At 39.9% G+C, this 15,045-nt stretch overlaps 1 protein-coding gene across 1 annotated transcript in view; it reads left to right on the forward strand.

The window, feature by feature from the left end:
• Window positions 1–14,750, forward strand: part of STX17 (syntaxin 17) — a 58,592-nt gene extending 43,842 nt beyond the window's left edge. The window contains exons 5-8 of the mRNA XM_090274492.1: window positions 1,469–1,596; window positions 1,675–1,725; window positions 9,482–9,568; window positions 10,329–14,750. Coding sequence (XP_090130618.1) covers window positions 1,469–1,596; window positions 1,675–1,725; window positions 9,482–9,568; window positions 10,329–10,568 — 506 coding nt within the window. The 3' untranslated portion in view covers window positions 10,569–14,750. The remainder of the gene's footprint in view (window positions 1–1,468; window positions 1,597–1,674; window positions 1,726–9,481; window positions 9,569–10,328) is intronic.
• The last annotated feature ends 295 nt before the right edge of the window (window positions 14,751–15,045 follow it).

Raw genomic sequence — 15,045 nt, forward strand, 5'->3', positions numbered from 1 at the left:
TATTTTTTATTTTCACCAATAACTTTATTGATTTGGATATTTTGAGTATGTCGGTTATCTCCTGCATGGTATAACGTTGATTGTTCTTAATTAATGTCTCAATTTGATCGCTATCAACTTCAACTCGTCTAGCCAACTGTGAAGCATCATCCAGTGAGAAATCTCCAGCATGAAACTTCGCAAACCACTTTTGACATGTTTGATCAGTTATAGCACCTTCTCCATACACTGCACAATTTTTTTTTTTTTTGCATTTCAGTTGCGTTTTTACCTTTCTTGAAATAATAAAGCATAATATGCTGAGAATGTTGCTTATTTTCTTCCATCTTCAATATTAAAATGGCTATACAAAATGCACCAATTTTGATATTATTTTTTAATGCATGCTGATATAACAGCTGTCACAATACAATCTAGCAAATTTGTCTTGAATGAAGCTAAAGACAACTAAGCACTACTAGAGCCAGTGTATGGAAAAAAACAAAATGAACTTTTTGACCAACTCAATACTTGATATATAAGCCAGGCACAGTGAAAAGTATCGTCTTATTTTATAAATGAGGAAAATAGTCAGAGAAATTAAATACTGTCCCAAGTCAAAGAGCTAGTATAGTAAATAGCCAAAGCAGGACTCCTACCCTGGTCTTTCTGATGAAACCCATACTCTTAACCACTGTGCTGTGTTGACTCCTTGGAACTGTTTTTGTGGTTTACCATTGTGTCCCCAGCATCTTAGCACACTGATTGGACTATATTAGGCATTGTATAAATATAAGTTTAATGAATGAATTATTGGTAAAACCAATACAAGGAAATAAGAAAAACTTGAAGGTGGAATTTGGAGCATAAATTCATCCGTCATCATAACAATGGTTAATGAGGAAAGCATTAGTGAGTTGATGACTTTTTAAAACTTAGAGAAGAATTAGAAGCAATGGAGGTATGGGCCAGAAAAATGACTCTGACAATATGTTCAGAAAGATACATATGCTAATAGGTGTTAGTTTGATGACAAATTCATTACCAAAATGACTGATTTTCATTGCTTAAAACACATCACTTCCTTACTTTTAAAAGCTTGAGAATCTGATATTAATTACTAAAATAGCCAAACAAAAAAGGTTAATGATTTAAAAGTGTTAAACCTGGGTATCTCTTCAGGGAAAACTGGCCAAATAGAATAGTTTTCCTTTGGTGCTTCTTCCACATCTAGCTTTAGTTATTCAGATTGGGTAGATAGTATTGTACCCATTTTTTAGATGATTTTTTAGGCTAAAGAAAAAAATATTTGTTAATCTGAGAACAATCTGCCTATAGATAAATCTATTTTTTATGGAATAATCAATTTACTTTTAGCCTGAATTCAATTAGTAAGCATTTTACATGACAGTTGTTTTATGGCATTGATTCATGCTGTTGCCTCTCTAACAAAGTAATAAACTCTAACCATGAGGCTGTCTTCATCCAGGAGCATTTCATACTATGGAAGCTGCAGCTGTGGCTGACGCTGGTCCTCAGAGTATGACTCAGATATATGCATTGCCTGAAATTCCTCGAGATCAAAATGCTGCAGAATCATGGGAAACCTTAGAAGCGGTATGTTAATTTTTTTTTTCCCTTTTGCTAACTGTGAGGCATAAAAGTAAGTAACTTCCTCTTTCTCTCTTTTTTAAGGACTTAATTGAACTCAGCCAACTGGTCACAGAATTCTCTCTCCTAGTGAATGTAAGTATATAACTGTTTTTGGCTCAGAGATGTTAGATAAATAGCTAAAAGGCTTTTGTCAATCCCTAGGTTTGATTAAAATTTTAATAGAAGTTATAATTTTTAAGACTGTTCCAGATCAGTTCAATAAATACTTATTAGGCACGTGTTATATAAAAGGTACTGTGTTAGATCCTTGGCTTTGGGGGTCTGGCAAGATTGGGTATATGTAGAAATAAATGAAGCCTGCTCTCTGCTCTCAAGGATTTACAGTGGGTAGAGATAAACTTGGACCCCCAAACTGAAATTTCAAGCATAATTCTTAAATGCAAAAATAAGATGTAATAAGAAGTATTATAAGCTCCAAGAAAAAGCATTTAATTCCAAGGGAGGGAGGTAGGGGTTGTAAGGTGGAAGCATTAAGGATAGTTTCACAAGATAAGATAAATAGCATTTGCTTAAGTCTTGAAACTTGAGTAAAGTGTCCACAGGCGGAGTGAGGCGGAGGTGCTTCATACACCCTCCGCTCGGTTGGAAGCTGCTCTGTCCAGCAGAGGCTTCGTGACCACGGCGGAACAAACTTTTACCCAGGACACTTTATTATCTCTGATTAAATAACTTTTACCCAGGACACATTATTATGTCTGGGGGAAGGAAGGTGACTGCCTCTCTAGTGGAGAACGGCAATTAGACCTTCTTCCCTCATGCCTTTTATTGAGGAGGATACACATGAGAGATACAAGATCAAGATTCATGAATCATCAGTAGTTTGGAGGCGTTAGGATTACAATTGACAGTAACAGATTACATGTACTAGTACAGAGGGCACAGTGACCAGTCTGTGTCAGGGTCTATCAAACATCTTGACGCCACACTGGCAGTAGGTGCAAGGTTTCATACATTCCTCGCTAGAGATTGTTTATGTTATATTATAGATAAAGAAAGCAGAGCAAGTTCTAAAGCATAATAAGCATTCTTTAAATCCAATTCCCACAGAAACCCTCTGAGTGGCTTTTGGTTGTTTCACACACAGCCTTATGTTGAGACTTAAAGACAAGCACAGCCGGAATGCCAGCAGCAGTCATGCTCAGGCCAGGCTACAATTCCCTAAACCACGAGAAGGGGTTCCCTACAGTGGAGCGAGGGGGTGCATTTGAAGACAGTTGAACAGGACATGGTGTACAGTACATTTCAGGAATGACAAGTACTTCAGTGTAATCAAAGCATAAGGTACCACGGGCAAGCACAGCAAGGAGGGTTCCAGTGAGGCTGAGATGGCGTGGAAGGTCATACCAAAGAATTTGAACTTTACTTTGTAGGAGCCACCACAGGTTTTTGAGCAGGTTAGAGTGGTGTGATCATCCAGTCTCGCTTTGGAAAGTTCACTGTTAGCAGTGTGAATAATGGCCTTGGGAGGAGGGGGGTCATAGACAGGATGACTAGTTAGGAATCAGCTGCAAGAGTTTCACCAAGAGCAATGGCAGTACAAGAATAGTAGTTTCCCCTGACCTGTGGTTTTGCTCTCTGCAATTTCGCTTTCCATGGTTTCAGGTACTGTGGTCAACCATGGTCTGAAAATATTGAATGCAAAATTCCAAAAATAATTTGTAGTTGTAAATGCATACTGTTCTGACTAGCAGGATGAAATCTGGCACCATCCTGCTCTGTCCAGCCCACGACACGAATCATCCCTTTGTCCATATTGCCCATGCTGTATACGCTTCCAGCCCTTAGTCACTTAACAGCCATCTTGGCTTATCAGTCCGATGTCGTGGTATTGCAATGCTTGTGTTCAAGTAACCCTATTTTACTTAATAATGGTCTCAAAGTGCAAGAGAAGTGGTGCTGGCAATTCAGATATGCCAAAGAGAAGCTGTAAATTGTGTGTATGTATAGAAAACAAAAAACGATATACAAAAGGTCCAATACTATCCGCAGTTTCAGGCATCCACTGGGGATCTTGCAACATATTCCCCGGGGATAAGGGAGGACTACTGTGTAAAGGTACAGGGAAGCTGTGGTGTTTCTGGGGTAGAAGTTGGAAGAAGATGGAAAAGTCAAAGAGAAATATTAAGAGAAACATTCTGCATAATCAGGTAGCCAGTGATACTATTAACATAGATTAGGAAACCTAAAGTAAATTTGGTAAAAAAGATAGAATAGATTTTCTGTTACTATTTTCCTAGAGCCCTCCCCCTAGGAATTATAGGAAGGTTGGGTGTATGAGTGTGTGTGTGTATGTGTGTATGTATGTACATGCAAGAGCAAGGTTGTTTCTGCTATGCTCCTGGCTAGGTTTAGTTCTTCATTCTTGATAAAACTATGATGTGGGGGTTGTACATGTTTGAATTATGGTTTCCCTGACACCTGGCTTTAAATTATAAGAGGTTCCTAGATCACACAATCTCAGAAGTGGAATTAACAAGGATTTAAGAGGACAACAATCTAATCCTACTCTTGCCCCAGCTTCTAAAATAGATGCTCTTTTGCCTCTTTTTGAACAGCTACAATGCAGGGATACTTTATACTTCAACCTTCCCATCTGAATTTCCCTGATACCTTTGCCTGCTGGAGTCATATGCTGAACAAGTTCTGCTCTTTTCTATGTAAAAGCTTTTTAATCTTTTGAGATCAACATTATCCTTCCTCACTCTACCCTACGTCACCATATTTTCTTCTCTTGAAAACCCTTCATTTTTTAAATGTATTCCTAGAATATGATTTCTAGGCTTTTCAGTACTAGTCCCTTGCTCTGCTTGTTTTCTAGTTTGTGGATTTTTTCTTGAAATGTAATGCTTAAAATTGAATATAGTAAATTGTTTAAAGTATTTTCCTTTTTTTTTGATGCCTTTAAGTCAGAAGAAGCAAAATATTTGAAGTTTCTGGGTTAGGTATCTGTATAATCTATTAATATATTTGTATATAAAAGAGAATGATACAAGAACCCCAAAATGTTTGTTGTTTTTAGACTCAAGATGTATTCAGTTGTAACACATAATCTCTGACCAAATGCAGCTTGTAAAATCTGTATATGTATAGTTTTACAAATATATGTGTTTGTCAAAAGTCATTGGTACGGACACATGAAATGTATGAATTATAATATATGTAAATTATACTTCAATAAAGTTTATTTAAAAAATAAACTAAAGTGTGACAGGAAAAATAAATAAATAAAAAATAAACTAAACATGTAAAAAGTTCTCATTCAAGACAAATACATTTCCCTTCTAATGAGATAGACACATGAGAGGAAAATTAAGGGTTTGTGGCCCTTTAATAGTTATGTATACTATTGGGTTATATAAGCAGTTCCTAACCCCTAATCTAAGGAAAGTTTATGCAGGAAGAGTTTGACTATAGCCCCAGCTCCATACAAATGTTCTATTTATAATAATCTGCATAAGGACAGATTGTTATTAGGCAGAAGCTCAAAGAAGAAGCCCTGAGTACAATTCCCAGGGTGACTGAGTTCTCATGACCACATGGTCATGGACTCACAGAAGCTCCATTTAGGCACCAAAGAGCTTGGGACCATAACCAGAGGAACCACATCCTCTCTTTATCATCACATGGACATGATAGTATCTAGGCAAGTTAACCATTTATTTATGGAGCACTTCCTATGTGCATGGTACTGTGCTAAGCTCAGTGAAGAATACAGAATAATATAAAAAAGAACCTATAGGATAGTTGTGATAGTTCTACAACATTGTGAATGTACTTAATGTTACTGGATTGTATTCTTAAAATGGTTAAAATTGTAAATTTATGTCATGTTAATTTTTACCACAATAGAAAAAAAAAGAACCTACAAAGCCATTGAGAGATCCAGGTGTGGTCCAATAGATGTTAATAAATTAATATTTATTATATAATTAATTATATTAAATTAATATGCTTTATTTTTCTTCATTCTTTGTTGCTCAAAAGCCCTCTTTCTTGTAACTGTGGAACCAGCCCTATATCTAGTCAAGGGGAATTTACAGAATGCTGGGCCAGTTGCTCAGTACCATGTCATCCCAGCTGCAGGTCCAGTTTTGCCTCTACATTTTTGCCTTATGCCCTGTGGCTTTGTAAATCCAGTTTTACTCTGGATGCATAAAAACTGGGTTGTAATGGATTAGCTCAGATTCCTCTATTTATTAACTATGTGACCTTCAGGATGTTATTTGACCACAATGAACTTCGTGAAATTGATGGGAGGACTAAATGAGATAATGGCTATTACTTCTCATCCACTTCCCTTCTACTACCCCAGCTATGAACGTTCCTGCTTTGTTCCTCTCTTATTGGATTCATTAAGCTCCTTCCTCACAATTTTACTTTTGCTGCCAACATTACCTTTAGGCGCTTTAGTCTTAGAGTTCCTACGGTCCTTTTCCTGTTGCTGAATCCCCTGTTGTCAACATCCTACTTCACGTCTTGTTCATAGCTAATTATGATTCATTTATTTTCTTAGGCAGGTATAGGACTTAATTCAGTGTTTCTTAAAATGAAATTCATAGACATATTCTTAGTCTTTGGAAAAATTTGAGAAACACTACAGTGACCCTCATAAGAGATTTAATTTATTATTAAAGGGAAGCTGAGAACGTATATGAACCGCCAGAGTATATAATGTCAGGAAGAGAGTTTGGAGATTGTCAAATGTGGGCAGTTCAGGCAGATGAAAGTAAAATAAGGAAATCAGAAGTAAAAGGGGGGGATGGTAGTTAGAGATGAGGAGGCTCCTGGGCCACCATGCTGCTTGGAGCTTGGTTTCCTGTCCTGAAATAAGACTGTGTATGTGTGGTTTGACCCAACACGAAGAGCCAAGGACACAGTGGACAAGTCGTGACCAGATCTGGCTCTGAATGGAGTCTGGTTGGTCATTCTGTGGACAGTGATTGACAACTCTGACACCAGCTGTCTAATTCAAATGGTTCTGTCATTGTGTCCTTTTTACTCAAGAAGCAGAATTAGAAGATATGAGCAAAGTTTGGGATCTAAACCAAGCAAAAGAGAGGAAGAAGAAGGCACAACTGAGAGGTGACTGTTGATCCTAGGTTAGGGGCTGGTCTGCCCTCTGCCTCATTTCCATGCCCATATCTGAGCAAGCTGCCTTATGTAAGTGAGTACGTACAGGTGTGGGTAGCCCCCAAGGGTGAGACAGGCCTCATTAAGTTCTGGTGATTGCAGTTGTGGGGAGCATTTCAGTTCAGATAATCTGTCATCTCAGGCTTTGTTTTGTCTTATGGTTCTTTCTCCAATTATTCCAAAGTATTTTTGTGAAAAAATATTTTATTTATTAAAATAAAAATTGTACTGTATTAAAAAAGTCATAGAGCTTCCATATCCAACCTTTTAGAAAGGCATTAAAGCATATTTCCCTGAGGTCTTGAGACGCACTTCAGATATCAGAAATAGCAGTAATCCTGGTAGGCTCCAGCGTCTTGATGGAATTCTTTTGGGGGTGAGAGAAAGGAGATCATTGGCTGTTTTCCCTTTACCAGTCAATATATCAAGATACGAAGGTTGATGATAGTATTTTACACCTGTGACTTATCTTCTAGCAGAGACTTTCAAGCAAACATGGAAAGTGTTGGGGTCCCAAATAGAAACAAGGCTAGGGTGTCAGAAATACAGGCAGATGCTAGCACTTATGCGTCTGTGGTTTGGGGAGAAAACAAAGCTAATGTTAAAGAAGTTTTACTGTCTGAGGAAAATAACTGAATGAATGAATGCTAGGTGATAGCTAATGTTTTAGTGCTCTGGAATTTTCAAGCATTATAGGAAAAAGTTTAAATTTTTTTTTTTTTTTTTTTGGATAGAAAAGAAAGGTAGGAGTTAAGCTGTCTTGGGAAGATCAGGATGGCTTTCTCTGTTTTTCCCTTCGTGTTCAATAGACACTACCTCATTTTACCCTCAATTCAGCTCTGAGCCACACATAGCATTATCCTCACTTGGGAAATGAGAGTACTGACACATAGAGATCACGAGAAATTTGTCCACGGGCACACAGTGATAGCTGTAGGATTTGAACACAGGACAACTGACCACAGCTGGTGCCGTTAACCCTATCAATGTACATACACTAGCGTTTTTTAAAGTGTGAGAATCATGGACTCACCATGCAGCATCAGCATCACCTGAGAGCTCATTGGAAATGCAAACTCTCGGCCCTGGCCGGCTTGCTCAGATGGTTGGCGCGTCATCCCCAGTCAGGTCACATACGAGAATCAACCAATGAATGCATAAGTGTAACAACAAATCAATATTTCTCTCCCTCTCTCTCTAAAAAAAATCAATAGATAAAAAATTTTTTAATGCAAATTGCCAGGCCTCACCCCAAGCCTACTAAATCAGAAGTTCTGGGGGCGAGACCCAGCAATCTGTTCTGAGAGGTCCTCCAGGTGACTCAGGTGCACACTCATGTGACAACCACTGTTGTATTTGTCTCCAATCGAGGTGTTAGGAGGGAACCTGTTAAAGGACTTTCTTAGGGATTGTGTTAGAAATACCAAGATGGCGGTGCAGAATGTGAGAAAGAAGGGATGCCGTGGAAGGTCTAACAGTGCACAGCTACGTACTTGTATGGGAAGGGAAGGAAGGTCAGTAATGCCGACAGGAAGCTACTGTGGGGAAAATTAGTTGTGTTTGGGTTTCATGTTCTCAGGTGAAGTGATTAGAAGTGTTGTATCTGCTTCAGTATCAGTGAAGAAGTCAGTTAGATAAGGGCCATCAAATGCTTCAGGATTGAAGTTGAATTATTTTGCAGGCACTGTAGGAGTCGGCATTTAGCTCACCTCAAAAAGGATTCTCTTTCTGTGAATTAAAAAAAAAAAAAAAAGTCTCTGTATTGACATGATGGTGGCTGATGTGGTTTGTACCTTTGTCAGAATTCGTACTATACCCTTAAAATGGGTGCATATGAGTAAACTCTGTGTAAATGAAACTGATTTAAGAATGGGAATGTGCTCTTGTGGCAAGTTGTGAGTTCCCGCCACCAGAGGTGTGTGAGCAGAGGTTCAGTGACCACTTGTCAGAAACACTAGAGCGGGGGCTTCATGTATCTGAAGGGAAATCGCACTCCAGACATAAGCATTCCTTCTACCCAGAGTCCATGAGTCACAATTTCTGATTCCTTAATATATTTGATCAGAAACATTGTAACTTGTTTTGATTTTAAAATGTATGAAATTGTACAAGTGTAAAGCAGAGGACACTAAATTCATTCTCTGCTCCTTACTGCATATCAAAAGTATCGATAGAAAGATTTCGTGGCAGCTCAATCCTATTGTATTCTTATTTCCAAAACATAATAATTTGTGTTTATCAGATCAAGAGTGTTTTACTCGAAGTCAAATTTGCCTGTTTTAAACTGAATCTTCAAAGAGATAGGGAGATTATTTTTATTTGGTTTTGGTTTTTTTTGTTTCTTTCCATCAAACCCCAACATGACATGTAAATGCTTATATGGATTTCTTTTGTTCTGGAAAATATAATGATAGATTCATTGGGGGAGATGCTTGTATGTTCGATTGAATTTTAGTGTGAGATACTTTTTTTCTGTCGGGGTGCCACCCTTTTATTACCAAATAATTAAGTCACCTTCTTTTTCTTCACACAAGTGAATCTGTACTTTGGACACAGCTTATCAGATGCTATTAATGAACCGCTATTAAGCCTGCAAGGCTGCAGTACACAGGGCCCGATTACAGGAATTAGAATAGTGTGTATTGGCGCCCTGCTGCGCCCCAGCAGGCCAGCTCACTCATAATTCCTTCGCATCTAGTCTCAGCAGGAGAAGATTGACAGCATCGAAGACCATGTCAACAAGGCTGCTGTGAATGTTGAAGAGGGAACCAAAAACTTGGGGAAGGTGAGATTCTGCTCCTGCTGACAAATCAATGTTACTCTGGCTCCCAGGAATTTGTGGTATTAACCCAATTGATCTGCCCTCTTTAATCTTAAGGGAACCGGCAATTAAGGAAATACGGAAGAAATGACACATAGGTAGTGCAAGAGATCAGCAGCTGTAGGAACACTCTACTCCGAGATTCATTCCATTGGGGGAGAAATTTTTTCAAAGAGAGAATAAACCGCAGCCCCACTACTAAGGCATTTGGTGTTAGGAGGGAGTATTTGCAGAGAGAGATTCAGGGAGAGGAGTAGAGAGGCTTGTCAGAACCCAGCAGGGGCGAAAGTCTAAGGACGTGACAGCATGCGTGAGAGGACTATCTTTTTTCCATAGAATATTGCTCTTAATGCCAGGTTCAGGGCGCAGCATCATCTCTGGGCAACATAAAAGCTTTAGGGGCATCTGTGGCTGCTGAAACTGTTTAAATGAGCCAGCTAGGTAGTTAGTGGTTTGATTTTTTTGCAAGTAAAATCAATTTGCAGCAGTCCACCCTGTAGCTTATTTCTCTAAGTTCTGAGATCTGGGGCGATGGCAGCACCTGTGGAATACTTTCTCGGCCTCCCCCCCCACCCCCCCAGGACACTCTCTAAGGTTAATTATGTACCAAGAGCTAAAGAGGCATTGCCAGGAGTAATGAGAGGAAAATGCACATCACCACAGGCAGATATTCTCAACTCAACTTCTAAATTGAATTTTTTTTTTTTTTTTTTTTTTTTTACAGGCTGCAAAATACAAGCTGGCAGCTCTGCCTGTGGCAGGTGCACTCATCGGAGGAGTGGTGGGGGGTCCGATTGGCCTCCTTGCAGGCTTCAAAGTGGCAGGAATTGCAGCTGCACTTGGTGGTGGAGTGTTGGGCTTCACAGGCGGAAAATTGATACAAAGAAGGAAACAGAAAACGATGGAGAAGCTCACTTCCAGCTGTCCAAACCTTCCCAGCCAAACTGACAAAAAATGCAGTTAAAAACCGAACTTCAGTGTTGCTGGTGCCAACATGTCTATCTTACTGGGACTTTGCTGCTGTCGGACACTCAGTCTTGGGAACGTGATTATATCAAGATAGTGGCTGTAAATGCTCAAGTGGGATTGAACTGTGATAAATGGATATATTTTTTTGTTTGCTGGGATGTTAATGGAGTTGAGGGGCCTAGGCTGAGGGTGTGTAATGCTTGTCAGATGAAGTTTAAAGGCTGCTAGGGAGCAGATTTTCTGCCTGGAACTGTGAAAACCGAGCCCATAACTTGAATAAGGACATGAGATGCGTGGACATGTTGGGTCATGGAAGAACAGTTTCTTTCATAACCCTGCTTTGGAGACCCTAAGGCTAAGCATATTACACATATGCTTTTTTATCTCCTAAAGTAGGAGGTTATTTAGGCCTGTTAGCAAAGAAAAGAACAGGAGTTCATGAGCCTTTCTTAGGAAATGAAGAAAGTCTGGCCTAGCAGGGGCTACAGGTGAAGTGCGCAGTGGAGTCCGTTTGGTGAACCTTATCACAGCTTGGTCCAGCTGTGTTTTCTGATTAAGGAAACTAATAGTGATAGAAAATGCCAAGAAAGGCCTGACTTTTCTTTCCAGTATTTTAATGTGTGACACCGGCTCCTTCTCTGAACTCTGCCCTCTGCCTCTCTTTAAAGACGGAATCTCACGTGGGAGGAGACGGTATTACCAAGCCAGCCACTGAGCCTGCTCTCAGCCCGTCTCTTCACCTGAAGGATCTAGTGCCCCACCCCTCCACCCCCCCGTCCCTGTACTGTTCAGAGGTTCTTTCACTCATGGGGTGAATTCTACCCATGTGTAATGAGGGCTTTTCTCATAATCTGCTTTTTTAATTATTTCCATCCTTTTCTATAATTCCTAGGTAAGAGAGGGAGGAAGGGAGAAAGAGAGAAATCTCCAAATATTTCCAACATTGTTAAGAGTTTGAGCTAAAAAATAAGCAGGCTGGAAATATGCCAGATCATTTCTTGGGACACCTTCCCATTTCAAGGGGCTGATGTACCTGCCACACAGGGAGTGTCTGGCCTTGGGGAAGCTAAGTGCTCGCTTTCTAACTCACATCTCTCACCCCCACCCTGCTCCCCAGGCTTTGCTCTCCTATGCTTCCCTTCGCTTTCACGGCTGCCATTTCCTCCCAAGAATGGCATTCATGTTTGCCTCTTCTCACATTCAGGGTGGTGATGGGCAGAGCCTGGTGCCAACATTCAGTCCAGCTGATGGATTTGTGGTGCTAATCCCAACACTTGACATAGACAGCGAGCATGGCCAGCCCAACCCCATGTCCATATCAAATAGCAGAGAGGTTTTAAATTTAGAAAGAAAGAATTTAAGATGACAGGCAGCCTCATCCCGTGCCCCAAGCCCAGTGGAAGTAGCGAAGAACCACCTTTTGCCTTACTCCCAGTCATCTCAAGGACAGAGGGACGGGAGCCAGCCCCACAAACGACACGAGCTTTCTGTGCTCAGGCACCCGTCAGCAGGCACTTGGATAGTTACCACTTCTCCCTGCTGAGCTCACTCCTGATAACCTTTATTGATTGCGACCTTGTATTTATGTTTCTAAAGAGACCTTTCTCCTACATACTTTTGGACTCCCACCATTTCTTGTTGTCGTTAAGTAACTAGAAAATATCAAATACTGCATTGCTACCTGCTGACTTGTATCTTTTATATAATGCCAAAATGGAAGTACTTTGAATAAGTGTCAGATTCTGACCCAGTATTTGATATTGATACCTGTAAAGTCAGGATAGTTACTTTTGAACTCCACCTTTTTTTATTTTCTGATGCTTGCTGTCCCTTTAACACAGGGTGTTCAAACCAGAATGAGGATAAGAATCACAGGTGGTGCATATTTAAAACGACATTCTTAAACATCAGTCCCACTGGTGATTCTAATAATGGTCAGTCTGGCCTGGCCAGCTAAAATTATAAATTTAAGATATAGTTGCGTCAAGTTTCAACTGTATCACTGAAATTCTGTAATTTCTAATATCCTACCCTTCAGCATTCCCCAATCTGCCAGCCCCAAGTTGTCTATGCCTTTTAGCCCATGATGTTAACACAACTAGGGACTCATTATACTGTTGAGCTGGTTGGACATTGGGCCTGAAGGAGAGAGGAGGCCAGTGCTAAAGCCTGTGGTTTTTCCTGGGCCCTCTGTGTTTACTGAGTGTGAGTCCCACTGTATGTGCTCATCAAGCAAGGCCTATGCATTTTACTGCTCATCAGGATTGGATAGTACTCTAGCAGCCTTCATAACTGGGCAACTTATTTAGAAATTGTATCTAATTTTCCCATAATAGAACCTAATAGTTAACTTTTGGTAGAAATTTCTAGAAATGTTTACTCAACTATAAATGATATACCTATAAACTATAGTGTTTAGAAATATGTATTAGTCAATATGACACAGAAATGAATCCTAAAATTGAATTTAATGCCCAACAGTATCAGATCAAATTTGTCTTCCCTGTTATTCAGGTCTTATTTTTACTGCAATGAATTAAAAGGTAAGGAACACTTTGATTAAGTTCTTCAAATTTATAGAGGCTTATCTGAATAAAGGCAGTGCTCTGGAAGATGTTTTTGATATAATAATATGATAATTTCTCTGTAGAGCACACTGAAACTTTTTGGTTGTAACACACAGTAAAAAATGCACTTATATCAAAACTTAGCGTATGTATAATGGAACAATTCTTACCTTTATGTGCAGTGCACTCTGGTGTTTTTTATTGTTTCCGTTTCTAAACTATGCTGGTTGCAACCTACTCAAGGGATTTCATAATCTGCCAGTCGGTTGAGACCTTTAGTTTGGGAAGAAACAAAACAAAAACACCACACTTACAGAGGAACTGACAGTCTTCTGTTTGCCAGGCCCTTCACTGGGCATTTTACAGGTAGGGAAACTGAGTCTCAGAGAAGTTAAGTCCTTTGCAGAGGGTTACTCAACGACAAATGGGTGAAGCTAGCATGGTAACTAGGACTATTGAACTACAAAAACTTAATCTCATACTGTGCTACTTCTGTGTGTAAAGTTGAAGCAGGCCCTTTATGCTACCTCACCCAAACACCCATATATATTAGGTAAGGCAGGTTACTTGAAATTACACGTGCCATTCATTTGCACTTAAAATATTTCTTTTTCCTCAGAGTAGCCTGAAAGTTTCTAATACTGGCCAACACAGAAGTACATGGTGCTGAGTTTGGTCCTTAGACTAGAAAATTAAAAGTGGTTCTAGTTCACCCACACATCCTACAAATTTCCTTATGTTTGTGGGTTATAGCCATCACTTAAGCAATGATTTTTTATATTTAATTAAAAATTAAACATCTTAGGACAAGTCTATCATAACTCCCAGAATCAAACGATTATTATGCTTTAAAATGGTGCCCGTAGGAAGCCATGAACTCACGTAGTGATGCTGGGATTAGAACATTTTGAACATTTTCTTGTAGAGTTGCCTCCAGAGACATTGTGCAAATCACATAAAGAAGCTTTCTCGGTGTCTCCTGGTCCCAGACTACGCTCTCTTGTCCTTACGGCCTCCCCTGTCTTCCTTCCTCAGTTCGGCTTCTCTCCTGCTGGCATAGCCCTCCTACCCGCCTCTGCTGGAGCCACCAACCGTAGGGCGCCCGGGGGGCTGTGCTGGCCAGGGCTGCTGGAGTGAGGACTGGAGACGGCAGCCCCTGGAGCCGAGAGCGGGAGGGAGACCACTACGATTCCAGAAACTGTCCTCTGTGGCCTGCCTGCCTCGAAGCGCCGTGAGTAGTTTGCACAGGAGTAAAAACTGAATGCTGGGCATGTCCATCACAAGAGGTTGAGGAAACCCAAAAAGTAAATATGTAATGTACAGCATTTTTCTCCCGTAAACATACAGAAACCAACCATGCCACACTTTTTAAAACGGGAAGGTCTTTCCCCTTTGGCCTTCATTGCTGCCATATGAAATCTCTGAGGGGAAGGAGGAAGAAAAGCCTGGGGGGAAGGTTCTCCTGTGAAATGGAACCTTTTCTTCTCTTATAATGAAATATAATGTGACTGTGGCTCTCGGGTACTTTTGAATGTTAGGCAATATTCTTAAGTTATCAGAGGCCAAATAAAAGATAGGGATGCTTCCCTGCTAGCCTAAATTAATGTAAACAGGCTCTGTTTGTGCTTATATTTAAACTTTATTTTGTTTCTGACAGGTGGTTCTCACTATTTATATTCATTAATTTGACATAATTTTACAGAGAAACTTCTTGGGTATAATAAACAATCAATGTGTAAATGATCCATATGTTATCATCTACATCACTGCCCTCCGAGAAATTATGTATATACCACTGTGTGTACTCATAAAGGCCTGGGAGACAAGAAATACATCTGTGCAATATTAACGAAAGAAAGAAATTGAAAGAAAAGTAAAAGACCTCAAAGGCAAATGATTTGCCCA

This window comes from Furipterus horrens, unplaced genomic scaffold (genome assembly GCF_987537825.1).
Source record: "Furipterus horrens unplaced genomic scaffold, mFurHor1.1.pri manual_scaffold_4, whole genome shotgun sequence".
Classification (NCBI taxonomy): domain Eukaryota; kingdom Metazoa; phylum Chordata; class Mammalia; order Chiroptera; family Furipteridae; genus Furipterus; species Furipterus horrens.